General features: G+C 42.3%; 1 protein-coding gene across 3 annotated transcripts in view; it reads left to right on the top strand.

Annotated features, from left to right (window-relative positions):
* Positions 1–24,060, top strand: part of elmo1 (engulfment and cell motility 1 (ced-12 homolog, C. elegans)) — a 110,570-nt gene that overhangs the window by 72,491 nt on the left and 14,019 nt on the right. For all 3 annotated transcript variants that reach the window (XM_085395207.1, XM_085395205.1, XM_085395206.1), the window contains one exon: positions 11,224–11,360. In XM_085395207.1, coding sequence (XP_085251333.1) covers positions 11,224–11,360 — 137 coding nt within the window. The remainder of the gene's footprint in view (positions 1–11,223; positions 11,361–24,060) is intronic.

The raw sequence follows: 24,060 nt of genomic DNA, 5'->3' as shown, positions 1-24,060 counted from the left end.
GGCATGGTGAGTAATGGCCCTGCTTGGTGATTCACGGTGTGTCGTCTCTGTGCTGAGATGGAGAGCTGGGTGGTGAGGCATGGCGGGTCCAGGTAGGACGCACGCATGCTAGCAGACACGGATGCCAAAATCAAAAGGAGACCAAACCCCATTTCTAAGAACACAGAGAGAGGCAGACTGACGGTCACGTGATGTTCTTCAGGTTTGTTTCTGTGTCTTTCTTTAGAAAGCCATCAGCCAAGGTCAGAACAAAAGGCCGTGTACAGCACTTTGGTCAAATTCACTGTACATTTCAGCACATGAGCAGCATCGCAATAAGGAACATTTACAAAATTCTCTTAATGCAGTTTTGTTGTTTATATCACCTCATCTGTGTATCTCTTACTTTAAGCAAAAATTTATTATACTGTTCATATATTTGCACCGCCTTCTAATATTCTAATAAACTCTAAGTGACGCTAGTTAGAGAGTAACGGGGCTGTTGTGATACATATGGCTAGTTGAGTCCAGTCACTCAAAGGTTTGTGTGTGGACTTGTGTGTATGTAGTATGTCCAAGCCCAGCAGGTGACTCAGAGTCATCCAAACTCATTAACCTCCCCTGCTGTTACCCAAAAAACAACACACACACTTCCACACATACACGTACAACCCTTGAGAGGTAACACAGTGTGAGATTAAAAGGCTGCTATGTGTTCGGACTGGGCCGCAGTGTGCCAGTGAGATGTAGTTTTTGCACACACTCACAGCCGCGAAATGGATATTCATGTTGGGACATGCAGCCATACACTCATGCAGAAGAGTAAATAGCAGCCACAAATATCATATCTCACATTCTCAGGCTTTTTAATCAGTCCGTTTCAAATGGAAAGAAACAGCTTCACAGCTTTAAAATGTATTTCATTACGACTTTATGGTTTCTGATTGTTTTCTATGGCACGTTAGTGTCTGTAGTCGCTATCTTTGCTATCTGTACCTTAACTAATTTCTATCCGTGAGCACATCTGAGGGACGAACGTGCATTACACACCATGTGGTGCATAAAACAGTAAAACAAGCACAGAGGACGCATTGCTCAGGGATGAAATTCTACCTCCTGCTCGTATGTCACACGCTGCGGGGAGGCCAACGCAGCATAAGAGCAATAAAGCCGTGCCAAATATTCAACAGTGTCACTACTTCAGAAAATCATATCAAACAAGAATAAGCTCAAACTTGCCACCGGTAAATGGTCCTTGAAGTATCCGTGACTCAGCTCGCAAGGTATTTATTTTCATCATAAAATGTTTCTGATATTCTGGAGATTTCCTAATGCTGGGATATTTTTAGTGCCTAGCAGCAGAGTTTGCTCTGCAGGATTGATTTGAGACTTTTGGATTATGTTTTCCAGCCTAAAACTTGTAACCTAGCATGAGTCCAAGCACATCAGAAGTAATCGATTTTGAGTCATTTCACTTTTGATAGCATTATTCACACTTCTGATTTGACGAGGCATTTTCCAAATTCAGCAACTTCTCCAACTACAAGTATTAAAGTGTACAAACATTAAGTTTTAGCTGTGCATTGACGTGGAAGCCGATCGTCAAATCACAGCTGCCACTGCAAGCCACCTCCTTTGTAATTCTCCCTCAGTGAATCAGGAGGAGATGATGGCAGAAGGATGTAAAGGCCAAGCGCAGAATCCCAAGTATCCCTCGAGTCATGACATGAGCATCTATTTGGCAGTCAGCAGCCACTTCTCACAGTTGTCAGTTGCAGGCTTGTGTTAACTGGGGGGAGGATAGCATTCTTCAGGGTTTTCCACTTCATAGCCTCGGGCATACACCAGTAAACGGATTGTAAATTTGAGAGCACAAACAACAACAAACTTGACAGATGGGTGCTTGAGAATCTCAATTTTTGAGCATCATTGGCATTTTCCAGAAACTCCCGTCCCCTGTCAGTTCTCAGCATGTTGTGATATACTAAAGTGGCTCAGTGGATGAAACATAAGCCAGCCTATGCAAGTGCTGCCGATCTAAATTTTGCTTGTATGTGTTTTTTGCTCTTGGAGGTCCTTGGATGTAATTTACCAGCAAACCATGCTCTCAACAATCTGTTTCCCCAAAAGACCTCTTACTGGCAGGCTGTCGAGGGTGAAATCAGACAATACAAAACCGCTGAGGTCTAGCGTCTTTATATAGTTGTAAAAGCACCAAAAGGTAGCTGCTGCGGAAGCTGAGAGTTACAAACGGGACAAAGTTTTCTGTGCTGTTAAAATGAAGGACGATGTGAATATGGTGTAAATGCACGTTTCTTTCCTATCAGATACAAAATGAGATCAAATGCAAAATTCTATCAGTGTAATCAAATATTCAAAAGAGGCCATTTCTGCGCTTGGAGGTTAAATTGTGGTTGCTAGCTAGTTGTAGTTTGCATGGAAGATGCGGCTTGTCTGCAAATATTTGGCATTTATTCCCCGAGCTGTAGTGAAACATGAAAAAGTACAACACGACCTAAACTGAGACAATATGGCTTCAAAGTAAAAGCAAAAGTTCTCTCTTTCCAGTTTGTGACACAGGTTTCACAGGTTTCTACCGCTTGGTGAGCAGTTTGCAAGTGTTTGCAGACCAGTTGATGTCTTTCATACAACCTACTCTAACTGAAGTAATCATGGGGCGATTTTCAGCACAGAGCCTTACCATCACTTTCACAGTAGTGACTGCCAGCAACCAGTTGTCAACCAGATGGGGAATAAAGCTTTTTTCCTTAGTGACCAGTGGGTAAATGGGGCTTTAGCAATCAATGAAACCAATTGGGGAATACATCTTTTTGACCACTGATTGCCAGATGGCCACTGCTGGGTCTCTAGGCCTGCATGCCTGGGGCGTTACGCAGCATTTGTTCCTTTCCAAAAAGTGAGGGCATTCCCAGATTAAAAGGAAAATGCACGTTATCGTTTGCACCTGACGCAGCTACAATCTTATAAGTCTATTATTTTTACTCGATGCACAGTACCTGTGTATGAATATGTTTCGTTCGCTCGTGCAGGCTGTGTTTGTGTGCATACCGCACTAATGCACGAACACATATGTGCATGTAAGCTGGATCATTTTCTGTTGTTTTGTAATGATTAACAAACAATTCTGGTTTTTTGCATTTGGACCGCCGCAGACAGATTGTGTGTTTGTTTACGTAAGCATGACTCACGCCATCTGAGATATTCCTTCAGAAGAATCTGGCACGAGGCATAATAGAGTGCATGGTTTAGCCCCCATATTTTGCATATTAAGATATAAGTTGTGTTTAGTACCTTTAATAATTGCAACCCAGGCACAGCAGACTCACAAAACTCACAGCTGGATGCAAGCCTCATTGTAGCTGAGAAAGGAAGTCTGTGCGAGCAGATGCTGTGAAATTTGTTGGATTTCTGTCTCAGTCCACAGCGCTGATGGATTCACTCTGTCTCATTTTCCTTTCTCTCCATCTGTTACCCTCCTATCCTTTGCTCTTCCCCTGTCCTCTAATGCTTCTTGACCATTGTGAGCAACACCACATGCTAAAGTGGTTTTGTTATGCAAATGAAAGCCCCCGAATTTCGAGGCTCCGACTTTTCCCTGTTTTTCATCCTTATCTAATCTGCATCCCTCCCTATAATGGCACAGTTGTTGTTGTTAGGAGATTCCAAATAAAACAAATGTAATATTTTGAACAAATGGTTTCCCGTTTATGTCTTGCATCTCTTGCACTGCCTCTTTTTCTTTTCTTTTTTTTAATCTTGCATTCCTGAGCAGAGCCTTGGACCAGCGACCCCCTTTCTGCTGGCATCCTTATTTAATGATCATTAGTTTCATGATTGAGATACTTTAATCAGAGCAGAGCCTTGCTGGTCTGGCCCAGATATTGTAAAGTTTTTATTGTTATTTCACATAGATTCCCGCCCCAAAATCTCATTGACCGTGCATTTGAAAGGGACACACTGACCCTATAACATTTGGCAGGGTCTTAATAGGCTCGTAGGATCATTAAAATCCCTGCTGAATTCATGTAGCAGTCTAGCACATAGATGGATCTACAAAAGCTCTCTCCCCTTAGATCCAGTATATTAGTAGAAACGCTACGCTTTGATGCATATAGGTTAGCTTTGATGTGTTTATTTTAAGCCTGATATCCATTACTTATGTGGTTTTAGTGACACTGTGCTGTAGAAATACACAGTCATGCAGCCAGCTGTGGTTTGCATCTCTGTGTACCTGCTGCTTTGGCATCCTGTACACTCACGCAAACAGTGACTGGATCCGAAAGATGATGCTGACGCTGCTTGCTGGACACACACACATACGCATGCACACATTCACACATTCACACACGCTCTCCCCTCATCACAGTTGGACATGAGGCCATGCTGGTATTGTAATTAGAGTGGGGATGACACTTTTTGCTGTGTATTCATGTGGCATAGCTGCAAGGTGACTCTGAGAGTTGTTGTGCTTGCTTTGTGCACGCTCACAGACACGCATGCACACAAACAAATACACAGCAGACCTTGACAGATGTCAGGATGGCATTCAGCCTCTGTCTTCCTCTCACACATGCATAGAGATGTGCGCTCATTCTCTTTGGGCAAATGCTTAGTCACCTCCCTCATGTCCACGACTCATCTGTTTGGTCGCCAGTTGAGTAATTAGCTTTCAGCCGATGTCACCGAGTCCTCGGAGCGATCACGTCGAATGGACTCTAATAACATGACGGGTGATGGCGGCGTACACACGCAAACGCGCACACAAGTCCACTTTAGGAACGTGACAGTGACCCTTGAAAGCAGCCCATGTCCCAGAAGATGGATGAAAGGAGAGGAGAACTGCCCGAGCCCCCTGAGTGGCCTCGTCTTCATGATTAAATTTGTTGATGTCGTGGAACATCACTGTACCGATGTGTCTAATTTAGTCTGCAGCCAGTGGCTTTGAACTCCTCTCTGCTGACAGAACTTTAACATCCTATCAGTCAGGCCATGAGCTACTGAAGCAGTGTTTAAAAAAAAAAAAAAGTTCACATACGCCTTCGAGTTGTGATTCTGAATTATACATTTTCCAGTATTTTATAATATTGCTTTCCCTTTGGTGAAAAGAACTATAAAAATATCAACGTTCTTTTAAAAATTCATTCAAAAAGCCTACACTTGCTCCTACAGCACCAGAAGTCTACTTATTATTTTATTACAATTGGTATAGATGATTTAAAAAGAGCCGATGAAGATGGTGCGTCTACACAGATGGCAAAACAATGTAGCAAAAACGTGTCAGGAACAAGTGGCAGCCTGTGAAGCTGCAGAGTCGATGCAGACGTGTCAAAAAGTGCAGTTCCTCAAAGGGCCAGAGATGTGAAAATGCCAAGGCTTACAGCAGAAATAAATATGCTTTCAGCCTGGTACAGAAAAAAAAAACAAAACTTGTCTCAGTAGCCAGACAGCTGCATGGGCATGAATTTCTTTTAATAACTCGCTCGTTTACATTTTTAATGGTTATGCATCTTTTTAGTGGCCGGTGGCTGCAGACGCAGGTATCTGCAGATATTAGCTGTCTGCTAAGTTTCACCTCCGCTAATTGGAGTCGCTGAACTGAACCTCATGACTAAAAAAACGTGTTTAGGGTGCTGGTGAATTTTTCATGCAGTTTTCTAAATAAATGGCTTGCTGTGCATTTACTGGAAATAACGGACTGTCCGAGAAGTGTGTGCTCCAGTTTTTTTTACAGTAGGTGAAATTCTATACTTATTTATATTTAGCACTAATTAGCAGGTATGTGTCGGTCCAGTGCACCTACACAACTGTGAGTGCTTTGCGCTTAGCAGGCAGACTGATTTGCTAAAGCGGAGGCTTCCACAAACCAGTCTGTGCGGTCTCTATTTGTATCGTGCTGTTTTGGTTTGCTTCTTTTTTCTATTCTAACTTGAAAGCTAAATTTATACCTTCAGTTCTTTCTTGTATATTTTGTCTGTCAGCTGTCGCTGTCTCTTCATTAATCTGAATGAGATCAAAGCTGTTATAGGGGCCTCATCTTAAGTTGCAGAACTTCTTGTTTTTCCTCTCTGGTTTTTCACAGCAATGGCTTTTTGTTTTGGGTCATTATCTGCATGCCCAGATGTTTCTGTCTTTCAGATTTAATAATAATTTGAAGACCTACGTTTAGCCAGTGATGGGTGTTACTCTCTCTCAGTTCATCAGTCCTTCAGCTAAGCTGGACGTCAGGGTGTCTGTCCGTACCGACGCAGTTCATAGAAATCATTGTTTCTCCTACAGTTTTGGTCAGAATTGAGCTATCATGTCACTGAGCTTCCGGTTCTCTTCGGGATTTCAATGATCTGGAAAAAATAGCTTAACAGGCAGTGATTGAAACAGAGCATAGAATTGTTTGCATAGCCTCAACCAGGAAGAAACAGGCATCAGTCACTACAAAGGCAACTATCTGTACCACCAAAGATGCTCTTTCATCATTTTCTGTTGAAAAAAGTATTGAACCAATGTTCTGCTGACCAATGTGAGCATATGGTCAAGCATGATTTAAATGAGCCATTATAGTGTCCTGTTACTTACTCTGAGCGATACAGGCACTGAACATCTGTATATGCAGATGGATGAAACACACACAGGACAAAGAATACTCATTAGAGCTGGGTTATAATATCACTCCAAGTGTCTGCTGTGGCCCCATATGCTTGGCCAGAAAGAGTCATAAATTGTGACTTTAACTGAGTATGAGTTCACGGCCGCCCTGCTGTTTCAGACTGTGTTTAGCCAGCTACAAGCAGAGTTCAGTATCTGGGTGTGTGTTCAATGATGTGAGTCTTCATAAAGTCATCAAAATATAAACTCATGGTGTAATGTACTTTCAAAACACACACACACACACACACACACACATATATATATATATATATATATATATATATATATATATATATATATATATATATATATATATATATATATAGAGAGAGAGAGAGAGAGAGAGAGAGAGAGAGAGAGAGAGAGAGAGAGTAAAATGTTACTTGAAATATGAAATTTACACTAACTTTCTTAATGGAAAAAGACCAAAAATCAGTTTTTTTTTGGTAGAATACAGATGAACTCTTAAGTAGGAAGTTGTTGTTGTAATGGTCTGGACTTTATTTGTTTTACTTTTTTATTTTTAATTGTGGGGTTGAATTTAACCCTGAATGTGTGCATTTTGACCATCATCCTATTGCTTTATTGAAACAGCAACGAGTGGATGAGTCACCCCTTTAATGGTCTATTTTACTCAAAATGGGACAAAATTATGGAAAATGAACGTCTTGCTTTAATAAAAAAGAGCTGAAACCAGCAATTGAGACATTAAACTCAGTAAGAAAATTTTTACTTTACTAACTTTACTTTATTGATTTATATAGCACTCTTCACAGGATAAAAAACAAAAAGTGCTTCACAATAACATAAAACAGTACAATTAAACATACAGCACAAATCTAATTAAAAGCTAGTCTAAATAAGTGAGTCTTAAGATGATGTTTAAAAGAATGAATACAATCCAGGCAACGTAGAGATGGAGGGAGAGAATTCCACCGCTCTAAAAGATCTATCACCTCTGGTTTTAAAACGTGCTCGGGATACTACCAACAGCCTTTGATTGGATGATCTCAGGCTGCGAGGTTCTAAAAGATCAGAAATATAGGCAGGAGCGTCATGATTCAAAGCTTTAAAAGTCAGTACTAAGATTTTAAAATGAATCCTAAAATGTACTGGAAGCCAGTGTAATGAGCGTAAAAATGGTGTAATGTGCTCTCTTGACTGACTGGAGGAGGTGAAGATTCTTTTTGCTCAAACAAAGACAAAGACTGTTACAATAATCTAAGCGAGAAGAAATAAAACATGAATAATCATTTCTAACTCAGATTTAGACAAAAAAGGTTGCAGTTTGGAGATGTTTCTTAGCTCAAAAGACGTCTTAGTGGAGCCGTAATTCAAGTGAGAAATGGGATCGTTTACTTATAAACTTCTATCAATTAGATTGCAACCAGAAGAGTCGCCTCCTTCTGGCCATTTGAATGAATGCAGATTTTGACATTGGCTTCACTTTTCAAACCTGGAGGCTTGATCCAGTCTGTTTGCTGTCAAAAGTCAGACTGAAATAAGCCGTTCGCGTTGATTCCCGGCTCTGATTTCACTTGCAGCTGTTGAGAGTAGTTTTTTTTTTTTTTTATCATCTTAGTTGATTTTGCTACTCAGTGCAAGGCAGTATTGTAAGTGATTAAAACGTGGATCTTATATGACATAAAATCACAATTTCGATCTTTACTGTATATTTATTTTTTATATGGATACAACTGATCGTATCACAGCTAAAAACAAGTCTCTCAGTAAATTACCTTGGAGTATTCTCAACATCCATTCTAAATTTTAATTAAAAGTTTATTGCGTGACTCTGCAGGTTTCCCCTTTTAGAAGGACATTTTTAAAAGGTAGCTCCATTCACCAGTACTCCTTAATGTCAGGTCAGTAATGCCAGCCTGTGCACTGAAAGAAGTTTTCTAATGGATTCCTCCTTTCATGCACACAGCGTGATGTCTCTCAGCTTCAAATCGAGGTCGTGTGCATGATTTGAGACGAGCAGTAACAAGAAGCTAAATACTACTGTACATCGATTTCAGCTGCATAGCCCCTTAAGTCAGAATAATGGGCAATACAGTTTTATTGCGCCTCTATTTTCATTTCGTTATTGTGTTCATAGTGTCACTCAGAAAAATGCTAAACCGCCGCTCTGGTTAGGGAAAAAAACACAAAGGTTTGTTAAGGCTAGCAAGGCTTAAAGCTCTAGTTACCTAATCATGGCAACAAGACTTTGCACTCACACAGTTCCAGCTCCATTCAGGTGGATAATTTTAAGTGCCTTTGTGCAGTGTTGAGAATGATTCAGTGGCATTTCAGCTAGCTGAAAAAAGGGAAGTACTAAATTGTTCAGCATTTCCCTCCATATGAACTACAGCACTCTGCAGTCAAAAAATCAAATATCAAAAAGCTGAAAACAGCATCTATATGTAAACGTGATGTATTTAAATTCGAATGAACAGACTAAGGATCGCAGCCATTTCTCTGCTACAGTCGCATGAGAACCATTTAAGGCTCGTTCCTAATGTCGATTAAACGGCATCTTAAAGTGCACGTTTTGGTGTTTTGCTTTTTCCCACTTACCCTAAGCTAAGTGTGTTTGTATTCAACCATCCGCATTCTGTAAGCATTTGGATAACGGCGCTCTTTGTAACCATTTGGAGCCACCCGCACAGTGCCATGTTTTACTTTCCCCCCTTAGCATCGGTGCTTCTGGAGGTAATAAAACCACCCTCGACTCGGCACGCTTTACAAAACCCAGAGATGGACAAATCTCTGCAGCATCACACCAGAGAGCTCGCTGTCTGTATCTCCAGAATAAACCTTGACATGTAATTCCCCTCACCTTGGCACCTTGGGGCTCTGTTGGTCCTATCAATAAATAACCCATTTAGCTCAGAGGTCACTTCAAACTTCAGCCTTCCCGACACCTTGTCCTTGCCAGATTAAAAAAAAAAAAAGGGGGGGGGGGGGGGCTGTACTTGATTATTGAGGGAGTTTTTGTAATCTGTCCTTTCTTTTTTTATCTCTTTCCTCTTTTTTTTTTCCTGTCCCCGAGAGAAAGACTGTAGACTAAGCAGGTAGTCAGCATCTGTTTTGGCTCACCTCTATTAGCTTCCTGATTGACTACTGGCACGGGTAACACATTTCCCCGGATTCCCCTCTCGCCCTCCCCTTAATCTCGCATCTATCGCTTCAAATCAAGGCTCAGGTCGCTGTGCCCGTGGGCTGAGGGCATCACTCATTATACTGTGAAGTTTCAATTGCAGCCTGACCCCTTCCATCCAATTTCATGGCTGCTCCTGGTGGGCGAGTGCTCCCGCTGCTCCATTCTGAAACTCTTTAAATGAACCAACCTTTGGCTCAGGGCCGCCACTCATCTCAGCAAGACGAGAGGGAGACGAATTTAGTTCAAATGAATGTCAAGCCTTGTTATTGTAGCTCTTGGTTAATGCGGTTTGGGCACTCAAGAGCCTCGGCTTTCTCTCTTCCCTCTCGTTCTTATTTCGTACATGCTCTCGCACAAATGGTGAGGATTGAAATGCTTCAGTGGGCCGCTAATAAAAAAAACAAACCACCTCTGGCTTTGGAAAATGGAAAGTCTCGACGTAGTCCACTTGGAGCCGTTTGCAGGTCACAGTTTGCCTCTGAGGGGCATTTTTGTGTTTGAAGTTGATGAGTGGCGAAATTTTCAATAAACTGCATCTGTTTCTCTGTAGTGTTTTTCTTTTTTTTTTCTTAATGAAATAACCTTATAAACACGTCAACTTCCTGCCACGTCTGCAACGCTGAAGCAGACAATCCCTATCAGGCTTTTTAGATTTTCTCTAATGAACCGTGTGTCATATTCCATAATATTCTGTCGCTAGTGGAAATTACATTATTTTCAAGGTGCCTCTTTAATATACACAAACCTGATGATTCTGCTTTCACACTTAAGCGTCTCTGTGATCATCAGACACATTTGTCAGTGTAAAGCAGAACCTTTAGTGTATGATTTTATTTGTAATGTTTCTAGCTAAGTGATGTTTATTTGCCGTGGTTGTTTGTGTGGGATGCCCGTCCCAGTGTGCTTCTGTCAGGTGTCTCGACTCGAGCTTCAGGCCACAGTCCTTAATTGAAAGGAGCATTTGGGTTAAAATAAATGCACCTTTGCTTTGCTCAGCAACTGGCTAATCCTTTGGCATTTTGTTGTGCCTGAGGCTATCTGTTAACTAACAAGATCACACTTTTTAAAATATTTATAAATCTAATGATGAGTTCAGTGGTACCAGAAGTCACAGTTACAAACAAAATATCCAGACTAATGTAAGATGATTCGCTCTTGTGGTATTTGCACAAAACAAGCTGTTTGCCAGGCATCATGTCAGGATATCAAAGATGTTGCCTGAGCCGTCTTCTAGTTAGCGTAGCTTAGCATAAAGAGTGGAAACGGGGCCAACGGCTAACAGGGTCAAGCACACATACAGACTGTATATAAAATGTCATGTATGTCATGTTTCTGAGCTTTGTTTTTATTAGTTAAATGCAGCATTATTTGGGTTTAGTCAGATTAGAGCTATCTCCTCTGTACTTAAGAATCTGTATTTTTTGTGTCCACAGCCAGTGAAAACTGCCATGACTTCCACCCCATGTTCTTCACCCACGATCGCGCTTTTGAAGAATTCTTCTGTATCTGCATCCAGCTGCTCAACAAGACCTGGAAGGAGATGAGAGCCACAAGTGAAGATTTCAACAAGGTATGCTGCGTGCGTGTGTGTGTCTGTTCTTTTTCTTTCTTTCTTTTGAGGGAGCAGGAAGGTTGAGATGAAGACAAAACATCACAGTATTCATAAATATTATTGGGCCTAGGTTTTGGTTTTGTACTGAGCTTTCCACATAGATGTGTCACAGCTGGAAAAAGCAAGTAAGTGTGCTTGTATATTTCATCATTACTGCAAAGTTCATGCACAGCTCTATTTATTCATTAAGCATGGAGACCTCTTTAGTTTATTACCCCTCAGGCACAAAAAGGCTGATGGGGGATTGTCGACTAAGTTTGTGAATACAATTAGTCAAAAAAGAGGCGACATAGGAGCTTCAAATTGATACCCTAGATGCCTCTACTAAAAATCTCAGATGAGTTTGAATGTCATTGACCTTGTTTTCTGAAATCCTTGTGAATGCAATTCTCTAGGAGGATTTTGAAACTGATACCACAGGTGTGCCTACTTGGAGGCCGAGGGGTAGCACTGCCTTTCGCCAGTATTTTCCTACTGGGATTAAGAAGTGGATTTTTTCATTTAAATAAGAGGAAATCTGGTGTAAGGAGCATCTTACAAAACTTAGCGCACCACTTAAAAATGACAAACCTAAATGCTGCAGTTTTACAGTTATCCATGCTCTTGTGATACTCATTATTCCAACATTTACCCAGTTGCACTCAGTTCAATATTCTGCAGCAAGGCTGCTCACTAAGACCTCGTATAGCTCTCATATCACGCCAGGTCTGATGTCGTTACACGGGCTTCTGATTAAATTTAGGATTCAATTTCAGTTCCTCCTCATCTATAAGGCCTTGAGTGGTCTGGCTTCAGAGTATATCAGTGAACTATTAATGCCATATATCCTTTTAGACCCCCTGAGGTCCTGTGAAGTGGGGGCTGATGATGGTAGCCAGTGCTAAACTGAGAACACAAGGAGGCTGTGCACCCCACTGCCGGTAAATGTTGCTAAGATGCGTTTATTTCTCGTAATATGTAAAATAAAACTTAGACACAAAGGGCTGAAAGATGTGACGGATGTGAAAGGTGTGATTTCTCAAACAAGATGCCGCAGATTTAGAAAGGAAGCTTGCACACATGTTGGAATATTTTTCCTGCATTGTTCTGCTCTGGTTCTGGTATAAAACATTAGCTTTCTCTGTTGGCAGAGAGAGCCCATATAAAGGCCCTACATCTTCATTTGGGGATCAGTGGAGTTTGGATGAAGATGACATACTTCCTGTTAGCTGGCTAATGTTGAATCGGCTCACACAGGAAATTTATGTAGGTGCATGGCCAGACGGTGTTGGTAATGAGGTGTTTATGATAGATATTGTATGTTGTGAAGTCAATTGGGCATCAGTTGTAGCAGACAGCAGATGCTCTGTGTCTTTTCTCTAATTTATCAAAGAAGTTACGATTACGTTACAACGTCAAATGCCAAACCGGTACGAGCTTTACCACTGAAGAAACCAGCCCTTATTTCAGCTCCAAGGGTAGATGCTGTGTGGTTCACTCTACCATAAGCAGACACACACTGTGCTGCATAATGGTGACACTCTAACTGTCAACTCAGACCTCAAGCGGCCCCGAAATATATCTTCAAAGTTTGTTTTTGGTTGAATTTGAATGGAGTTGGTGTGCATGAATAATTGCATCATCTTCAGGTGTTTCGTCGCAGAGTCAAATGATGGAAGACGGCAGTGGGAGTTTCATAAGCCGGTCTCAGTGTCAGCGCAAATGTAACTCAGTGTTCAGATGGAAAATTGATGGAAAACTCTCACGTTCAACTTTCACAGAGGAAATGAGAAGTGATATGGAAAATGTGTCGGTGTTGTTTCCAGACTTGTTTTGATCCAATGCGAGAGGCTTTAGGAAGACACCGTGTTGAGACCGAAACAATAAAAACCTTGTTGACTCCTTTTTAGCATTCGAGCAAATGTCAAAGCCACCTACTGTCGATTGATGTGCTCACCAGCAGCTGTGTTTTTATCTCCAGTTAATTTGACAGCGTGATTGTCCTGCTGTTGTTTTCCATTCACAACCGAATGGAAAATGAGTGATTTTCAGTGTTACACAAGAGATTTGTTATGTCACCTGATTGTCTAATAGACTGAAACTTGGGCTTTATTTAATAATAGACACAGAGTGATGGAATAATCTCCTAATTGACACTTATTGTAACACCACAACTGGCTAGTGATCCTGTTACCCAGTCCCCTTCCCTTCACATCGTTCACTTGAAGCTAGAATCAGTTTCAACTGATAGAGACAGAAGATGCTTACCTCCCCAGCCTCGTCTTTCATTGCGCATGACTTTGAAATTCAGCAGTAGCTGTTGATAGTAAAACCATTTGGTCTCAAGGACTGTGTGTCAGCTAAATGGGGCGTGTGGAGGTCAGTGCTTGCATCCTCTGCTTATTTCCCCTATGACCTTAAAAGGAAGCCTTGAGACATCTACCCCACCTGATGATATTTAAAAGTTGTCATTTCTACCTAATTTGGTAAAAAACAATCTAGTTTTTTGTTTTTATCTGTAGCTGAAGCAAAAGGATAGAGAAGAGGAAAATTCACACTGGGAAAGCTCAGATCCTTTTAAATGCAAAGTCTCAACTTGCTCAGTTTAAAATCAGAACGTGATACTTTGAACAAGAACGAAACAATTTAGTGGAAGCAGTTTATCCAATATATCGCTAAAAGGCAATAAAGAAAATTACAAATCACAAAAAATTAACATTTAAAGTCATAAAAAGCCTTTTGAATGTTTTAAACGTATCTCTCTGACAAACGTCTCAGTACATGAGCCCGCTGATCATTAACACCGAGAGATCTACTGCAGTAATTCAGCCAATTGCAAAGAGGCATGGTATTAGCATTTGGAAAATGTCTTGTTTTTATTATTGCCTGTGTTTTTAAGGAGTAAGAGTAGGAGAATTTCTTTAAATGAAGAGTAAAGGAGCAAGAAAATGTATAGTTTGGAGAAGGCCAGAGACAAATTTTCTAGATATGTCCTGCTTTAATTCAGCTGCTTTCTTGCAGAGAGTGCAGGAGGCAGGAAACATAATGGCCACTGGCTACCTGCGCTATTTTCTCATGGACGTAATGAGGCATTGCGTGAACTTTGTGTACGAGGCAGCTCACAGCGTAAAGACCATTTAATGCCGTGTGAATGAGTCAGACATTTGCTTTCTCACATGCAGCTCTGCCGAGTGATGTGGAGTATATGGATGCAGATTATCAGTCTTTGTTGCCGTTTGTCTTTATCGCCTATGAAGGAATGATTTTCACAAATAAATAAGTAAATAGCAGACATTCAAGCCCAGGTACGCTCTCTTGAACAAGCAGATATGGCTGTGCTATAAAAGGACCAGCCCGTACCTATAGTGTGTAGATGTGTGCCACAGCTCCAAATGTGCACACAGTATATAGGAGGGTATATCCTCTTTGGAGAGGACGCATGGATGTGTGGGTGGATAATTCCATGTGTCAAGTGTAATTCTGAGGGCGTCCACTTTAGATAAGGTTCCCATATGGCTAGATGTTCCTGTAGGTTCTACATTTGCCAGGCAGTCAGCTTTCTGAAGTGCTGAATACTTGTTGGGGGAAAAAAATCCTTGGTCAGGTTTTGTCTACGTTTGGATGTGAAGTGTGTGAGTAAATCTCGATGGTTCTTTCAGTGGCTGCATCTTCACGCTCGATGGAGCATCTGCCCAGTACACACACACACACACACAAACTGTGGATTTAAGCTCATTTAAGACAAAGGCACAAGGCTTAAAAGAAGCTTAAAACACTATGGCGGTTAAGCCCGTGCACACAGCACCACTGCAGAGCAGCTGTACATTCTGCCTTATTGGTTTTTTGGATGTTCAAAAAAAAAAAAAAAAGACAAAACATGAGAGCATAAAGGCGTGTGTGCTGTGAGTACATGATGTATGTATGTTTAATAGAGGCAAGTCTGATGCTCCCAGGGCACAGCGCCGACCGTCAGCAACCGTTTCCCCTGTTTCCATAGCAACCGCTGTTCAATTACCTCTGCTGTGCTGCACTACTCTGGCTCTGTGTCGGTAAGATGGAGCCACTGTGCTGCATGCGTGCATGTGTGCATGCGTGCACGCTTGCGTTTGTGTGTGCGACAGCATCTATCAGAGACTGTCTTGTACAGCTGCCTGTCGTGCCTTCATCCAAACGTCTGTGCTGTGCGCCGCTCCTCTTCCTCCTCTTCTCCACAGGAGTGGGGGAAAAAACACCTTCATCTCTCTCTCTCTGCTCAGGCTCTTGGGAAAAAAAATCCCTCAGTGATGTAGCGGCTTGCAGCCACTCACAAAACCCCTCCTCCTCCTTCTCCCCATCTCTTATCCTTTCCTCCCTCCCTCTTCGTCCAAACTGCTCTCAGACAAACACACACACACACTCTTATCATGTGATCCACTTGCTGCACCACGATTGGTGTCTCTGATCGTGGCGTGTGTCCAATCAGGGCATAAGCCCCGAGATCAACCTAAGTGAAGCAGAGCAGCCTGGCTGATGCTCTTAGAGTCACAGAGGGAGGGAGGAAGGCAAATACAGAGGCATGCAAAAATATAGTAGAATTGAGATGGGTAAAGTTTTATGAAGGGGAAGAAGGCAGGGTTTTTTATTTTTAAATTAAAGAGAACATGCTGAAACAGCGAGTGAAGCAGGAAAGCTGATTTAGTAGGATAAACAGATTCGAAAAGGCAAACCGGAGGTGGTACACAAGCTGTGTTGACAGACAAGTCTCCCCTTATTGTGGCTAACGCTAAAGCTAACTGTCCACAGTCAGCTTGACTGCTCTTCCGAGGAGCCATCTGCTCCCTCCGTCCGTCCTTCCGTCCATCCCTCTCTCGCTGAGCTCTAAAAACTCCCGTTTCCTGGCAAAAGCACGAGGATTCGTCAGCCACTGTGGAGAGTATCACACCACGCTTGGAACCATGGAGGTGACATGTAAGTACTAAGAATGGAAATGAGAATGAGAAAGAGAGGCTGGTTTGCAATTAGCCTGCACGGATGGGGCGAGGGGAGGTGGTAGTAAGGGAGGAAGAGGGACTGTTTGTGTTGTTGCCTGGATGCGGAGGATGGAGAGATTGAGGAAAGGAGTAGAAAAGGCAGGCATAGATGGAGAAGATGGGACGGGGCAGAGCGGCAGAGAAAAGGGGAGGGACAGATGGGGTCATGTAGACTCGGCGAGGCGTAAACAGGTTAGACCGGGACCCAGATCGCATCCTTTTCATTAACAGACACACACTCGGTCACACAAATATAATCTGTTTTATAAGCTCACACCCACAGCTACTTACACTGCATGCGCACATTTCCCTGTTCACCTACCCCCCCATTAGACTCCAGGCATCATCTGTATTCCTGTTCGAGTGAGTGAGTGAGTGAGTGAGTGTGTGTGTGTGTGTGTGTGTGTGTGTGTGTGTGTGTGTGTGTGTGTGTGTGTGTGTGTGTGTTGGGGGTTGGGTTTTGTTGTTGTGAATGGGATTACTCCACATTACCAACACCCACTGTTTGTCACCAGAGGAATTCAATGCCACTACTACTGCTCTCCTCTACTCCACACTGTCTCTCTCAGCCTTGGATGAGCTTCAACCAGTGTTTTAGCCAGAGGGGTTTGACACAGGATTAGAGCGAGGTCAGCCCCAGACTGTAGAGCAGGCGTCTGTGCAGTACTGCCAGTACCTGATTTTATTTGTTTGGGACACAATGCAGAGAGGATTGCGGTCACATGTTGTGCTGCTCACCCTATTATTGTGATGATGGATAGCATCTTAGCTGTCGGGTGAACTATACGCTGCTGAGGTTAAAGCTGAAATGATTAATCAGTGAAATTAATATGCTGACTAACTGAAGTTAAATCGAGAACTAGATACTTTAGGTAGTTTGTTAAAGTCATCACGCTTTTTGAAGTCTCTTAAATGTTAGGATTTGTTGCCCTTTTTTGGTGCTAATGTACACCAATGCTATATGTAGGATGTAGTTCTCCCTCTTCCTTTCTGCAGCAAATCATCAAACTTTGACATGTTATCCCAACTACCCTCCCCTAACTCCCAATTGGTTCCTGCAGATTGCTGCCCCTCCCATGGGCTGGTTGTGCTGGAGGTTTCTTCCTGTTAAAAGGGAGTTTTTCCTTCCCACTCTCACCAAGTGCTTGCTCATAGGGAATCATCTGCTTGTTCGGGGTTTCTCTGCATTATTGTCGAGTCTTTACCTTACAGTGCCTTGAGTTAACTGTTGTTGTGATTTGGCGCTAGAGAAATAAAATCAGTAGTATTAACATCTTTCAGCTGCTTCTTTATTCACAGGTTTTTGCCATAATGGATAGATCAGCATGTTTGATTTTACACACATGTTTCCGACATGACCCTTTCAGGGAACTGTACCTTTTCCCAGTCGGTTTTTGTTTGTTCATTTAATTAAGAAAAATCTCTGTCTTCTACAACGGTTTCCTGTAACTAGTGAACACGCTGAGATATCAATCTGAATTTTGAGGCATGTGTTTGAAATTTGTCTCGAACAATCAAGGGTCACGACTTAGTCTGCGGCCCAGTTTGGTAATGACTGATTAAAGTAAAAGGGTTTTACCACAACCAATACACATTTCTAAGCACTTCAAAAAAAAGAGTCTCCCACACAGCATGAAACAGTCAATTAAAAGTCCATCTAAATTTTTGAAAATACGCTCAGTCAGTGTGGGATTCTCCTTAAATCATGCTTGTTTATATGTTTACATTTCAATTTTCTGTCATATTTTTTTTGAGCAATTAAAATAAACATGCAATACTGAGCCACTCTAGATTTACCAGAGTATTTCTTGCCAGGGCCGGGATTTATGCCAGCTGCGTCCTGGATCGAGCTTCATTCTGAAGTCATCAATTCTCAGAACGAAAGCATTGCATGTCTTACTTTAAATCAATACTGGAAATGTTTATTTGCAGTTTCAGCCCTGTTAATGATTGTATTCTCTAAGTGACAAGCCGAGCTCTATCACGAAATCCATGTGTCTGGTTATCGGTGATCAGTAAGCTGAACGAGAGACCTCGAGCGTGGTGAAGGTAGCACTTCAGCTAAAGCCTCTTTTCCTTTTTTTTTTTATTGGTGTTTGACATTTCTGTTCCTGCCTGTGGTGATATAGAGGAGAGTAGATAATCTGCTTTGTTCAGCCATGTTGAAGAGTGACTATCCCAAGTGGGATTATTCACATAGCAATCCCCAAAAGCCCTTGGTACTGTAACTGCAGTTCAGAGAGTCTCTCATCAGCCCAACCCTGATAAATCGCTTGCTTTTTTAGAACATAGAAATGTGGTTTTTAGCTACTATTTCAGCTTTATTTAATGGTGCAGATCAGCTAAGGCCGCTTAATGCAAATCAATGCAAATGATTTCTGACTGTGCTCTTTAGCAAGCGGACACTTCTTTCACTTTGCCAGAAGGTTCCCATAGATGCATGCATACTTGATTAATCGAGTGGGTGCCGGTGCGTCCAGTCAGAAGTGATGTGACAGTAATAATTGTGAGTGCAGGTGACGAAGGCTTTGGGTGAGTGCCATGTTTGGATTCCAGAAAGCGGCTCGGGACAGTTGGTGAAAAGTGCTCGCACACACCACCATCAATATGCCAACAACTGTGACCGCTGCTGTCCGGCTTTGTATGGAAATGATACGTCTGATGGCGAAAGGGCACCTCCCCCACTCCTCTCCCACAGCGAGACCCCTCCTCATTTTGTTATAGCACACTGGCTTTACGTACCTCAGCAACTCTGCAGATGTTTACGTTCCTCTTTCCTTCCCTCGATTTCTTTTTGTCTTTCTCTCTCCTCCTCCTCCTTAGTTGTGTCTCTTGACCCCTCCCCTTTCTCCCCCTACACCACCACCACCACCACCACCTCTATTGTTGAATTCAGACAGGCTATTTATATCTTTCTGCCTGGCTGCTTCACCTCCCACTCCCTTAACAAGGTTTTCTTTATTGTTTTTGCTTTTTTGGGTGCACGTGAAAGCGAGCGCACACATGTGTGTTTGTAAATGCGCCGCAGCAAAGTGGCGTATTTGTGTCTGAGTCTTTCTACAGAGCACATGAGGTTGCGTTAGCTTGGTGTGTGTGTGTGTGTGCTTTTGTTGTCCACATGGTTTGAGTTTGTAGCAGGAGGACGGTCCGGATGCTTAGCTGTGTTTCTGCGCTGGGATTTCGTTCTTTTTTTTATGAGTACATTCGTTTTTCATGACTGTGTGTGTTCCTAAGGGGGTATCTCTGATGTCAGGCAACGTTGGCCCACTCACACTGAGAACACCAAAGCTAAGCTCACTAATCAGACCAGAGAGATCATCAGTCATTAGCATCAAACCATCTGAGCTGCACAGGCAGAGATGCAGAGCTAACATTTTTTTGTTGTTGCTGTTTTTGTTGCTTTGTGTCAGGATAGAGATAGTCTTGTCTCATCTTCACAACAACAACACACTGAAAATCAGCAGGGGAAGAGATGAGTAAACTCCAGTTTTCTTGTCTTTTGATGCGGTTATTTATCTATCTCTTCATTTATTTATGTGTGTTTGTGTGTCTCTGTGTGTGTGTGCCCAGCAGTCAGCAGTATATAAAGTCTTCTTGCAAGAAAAGTCTCTACAAAGGTTTTGGTTGTGTGTGGGTGAGACTTATTGTGCATATGTGCTGAAGGCCCTGTAATTAATATTGAATAATTATCAGTGATTAATTTAAAGCACCTCCTCTGTCTGCGGATTGATACTCGTGTGCGGGAAAAGGAGACAAACCCAGAATCTCTCTCTGTCTGGTGTTTTTTTTCAGTACCTCACTTTCCTCTGCCGACAACAAAAAGACAAGATGTATGATTGCAATTACCACTTTGGACTAAATATGCAAGAGCAAATCATGTGCACAAGGATTCATATTGTTCTTTTGTTTTTTTTTGGCTCTCTGCTCTCCTCCTTCTATTTGATATTTTCTGCAGCAGGTGAGAATTTCTATTCAAGCCGCATCAGGAGACAGTGGTTGCATACGTAATGGCATAAAGCCTGTTTTGCACAAATCAATTTTTCCACCGCCGTTCTAAATTAAGTGAAGCGCAATAAACTTTACGTCCTGACAATGTCTGGATCCCACTGTGTGTAGAAAATCACTGCTGTTGCATGGCTTCTGCAGCGTCTTCCATATGCTTTTCTGTACAGTGCCAAACTTGCACTTTTAGTGTAAAAGCTCTGTAACTGGCCTAAGTAGGAGCTGGTTGCATTATTAATGGGGAAGCTGTGTGATTTAGTTTTCCAGACAACTTCAGTCTACCCAGCATTCATGCATGAACGAGTGCTCTTAGGCCCTCCCCCCCCCCCCCCCCCCCCCCTTATGCATTACTTCATATAATTAAATAATACCTGATTTTATGTCCTTGATGAGATTGTTAATCACCACCAATTTACTCACGCCTGTGGGACAATTAATGCAGAATGTTCATATTTCCAGCAACAACTTTGTCATAATAATACACTCATTAATGCAACGCTGTACACAAGCCAAGGTCAGCGCTCGGCTTTCATCAGCATTTCTTGATAGACTTGCAGTAAGTGGCGATTTCCCAAGCGACTCTCTTCTGCGGTCATCCATATGGGCTGTGCTGCGCCTCACACAGAGCTGGTTGTTGAAAAAGAGCTCCTCTGACAGTTTGTCTCAGCATGCATTGCTAGCCCTCTAAATATGGCAACAACAACAGCCAACAGCAACAGCCGGTGTCGACCCAGCATCACTCATGTGGAAGGAAGACTAGAACCGATGCAAGGAAGGTCTTCAGATGTGGTTTGCGGGTACGTGGAAATATTAGGAATTTCCATTAATTACTCAACTAATTGTTGTGTGCGCTAGTGGTGCTTGCTCCTACTGAGTAATGCTTGGGAGAGGAGGAATACAGCAGCGTATGTGCACTTTAAATGTGCACATTGGGAGTGTGTAGAAGTGTTTTGCCTACAGTACAGTATGTGTGCTTCTCTGTGGTGCAGTAATGCTGTCAAATAGGTCCCCGAGGCATTGACTGAAAGAGAATGGAGCTGCTTTTCCCTGCGCTTTTAAAGTTGCATTTACCCCGTACCACTCTATTTTATTTCATTGAAATACCCAGATATCATGACTCCTTGCATGTCAGCTGTAGGGGGGTTTGGCACATGATTGAAATTTTAATGGATGAGACTAGCGCCTTACCTTTGTTTAAGGTAACTCCAGTGATTTTCTTAATATTTTCCTTATATACAGTACTGTCAAAAGACTTCTGCCACCCCTTATTTCTTTAGATATTGCCAGGAAAATGGCAAATGGCTGCAGCAATTTATTGAAATGTCAGGGGCCATGCTGAAAAATTAACCCACTGCCATTCAAAGGCTTTCCAGGTGGTATTGCATGGTGGAAAATCCAATGGTACTTTTCTGCGTTCATAATTTCATCACTTTTGATGAAAGATCTTCAACACCACTGGCTAAAATGCAGCCCCAAACCATGACGGTGCCTCCACCGTGTTTTACAGATGGCTGTAGACTCTCTCATCACCTCCTCCATACTTAAAGAAATGAGGGGTGACTTGAGACTTTTGCACAAAGGGAACATTACTATCCCAGTTATGATAATTATTACTGATATTTAAAGATATATCCTCTCAAGTTCCTTTCAGTTGTCCCCTCTGTAACCAGCACATGTATGCCACTGACAGCAGCTAGCACGCAGTCGTTGTTTCAGCTCAAGCTTTCAGTGCTCCAGACCAGTGCGAAGCAGTTAAAGCACAACACTATGCCAGTGTGTTTGTGCTGTCTGACTCCTGTCAGACGGAGATCTGTGTTTTGTCGTGCCTCCCCAAACGTCTTCTCACACAGGCTGCAGGGCTGAGTTAGAGCAAGAAACCGCACATTTGGCATTGTTGGCAAAGATTACTGTCACTATGATTTCGGAAACAGAAACCAGAGTGAAACAATGTCTGTATTCACAAAGGAAGCTCGTCTTAATATGGATTTAATAAACTAGGCAGCTTGCATCATCGATACTGATGTTTTTTCCCAGGATGTTTTACAGCTTTGATGTAAGTCGTATCCTACCTATAAATCTTCAACCACATACAGATTTATATTTTTTCTTTATTTTTAAACTCTGCCTTTTTATCAGCTTTTAAATTTAATACAAACCGTACCCACCTCCCCTCTCCAGGCAGCGTGATAAGAAACGGGCATCTTTTAATGTCCATCTCTGTGGCATTGTTTTACTTTCAATGACATCATGGTCAGCTCTCAAGAAGATAATTGTTTACTGAATGTGGGACATCGTTGCAGGGAGGAGAAATGTAATGAATGATCCCCTTTATTAATTTTTTTTCTGCTAGTCACTTAAAAACCCCAAATCTGACGGGAATGAACTTGTATGCGCAGATAATTATTGCACAAACACGTGCTGGCGTACATTCCTTTTGTATGCGAGCAAGCGTGCATGGTTAGTCTTCTTCATTTACGGCCTCATTGGCAACGTGTGAGATCGACTTTTTGATTGCTTTCACTGAGTTATCAGCGAAGTCGTTATTCTGTGATTACTGCGTTGTTACTTTGCCCACCAAAGTCTTACCAGGACAATCTCCAGTTTTTACCACACAGGCGTGAGTGGCGGGTGAGCAGTTGACTGGCAGCTGGTAAATGATGTCATTAGCATCTCTCAGGCAAATGGAACGGCGGTGACAGTCGATTGGTCGTTGAGAGGGGGAAGGTAATTTGTTCCGGCCGATGATGGAGAAGCCGACTAGAAGAAAGGAGAAGGACGAGGAGATGGGAGCGTGGTAGACGCGTCAGTGGCCGGCTCTTCATTACATGGACTTGATGGCTCATGGGATAGCATTTAATTACTTTTGCCAACTCTTGCTCTGCTGTCCAACTTCTCTCTTGCAAAGAGCTACAAGTAAGAATCACTGACTGTTGTCTAGAATAGATTAGTGCATGAGGGGGAAAATGGAGAGAGGCAGAAATAAAGATAGAGGCGACGACCGGGATGAACGATTGGCCACTTAAATCATCTAAAGTGTACTTTAAGATGACGCCATTCCAAAAGCGGAGCCTAAATTTGGTGCTGAGGATTTCTCAGCTCAGGCGGTAAAAAGTTTGTTTCAGCGTTGACGTCATCTCACCTCTGCCAAGGTGCTCTCTGAGCAATCGGTGGATAACAGAGAAGGATGAAGATAAAATATTCATAATGCCCTGTTGTGAAAGGACCATGTGTTCGTATTAAATGTGATGAATATTCGCAGTGTTAATTAGCATCAGAGCAGCCACATGGGCCAACAGAATTGTTTTCCCGGTGAAGACATGACTGCAAACAAGGCATATTAATGAACAATCCCCAGAGACAGCTGGGCTGAAACACCAGAGCTGGATGGCGGTCTGTCCCTGGAGATTGAGATTAGGTGAGAAAGCAGGCTACAGGTGACAAGAAGATTAGAAAACGTCATTTCAGGGGTGGTCTTCAGTGTACTCCAGATTCCAACTGCAACTGTTTTTGTCACGGTTTTATTATTTTCTTTATTTTTAAAAAGATTCTTAGTGACATAATGTTCCTTAATGGCAACCTGACACCTCATTTGTAATCCTAATGGGGAAATAAATTCATTTTAGGCTTAATTATCACTTTTATAGGCGTGTGTGTGCAAAAAATGATGG

Source organism: Rhamphochromis longiceps, linkage group LG22 (assembly GCF_057381845.1).
Source record: "Rhamphochromis longiceps isolate RC_006_pf linkage group LG22, R_longiceps_female_GT1.1, whole genome shotgun sequence".
Taxonomy (NCBI): domain Eukaryota; kingdom Metazoa; phylum Chordata; class Actinopteri; order Cichliformes; family Cichlidae; genus Rhamphochromis; species Rhamphochromis longiceps.
This window is presented reverse-complemented; position numbering and strand designations above follow the sequence as displayed.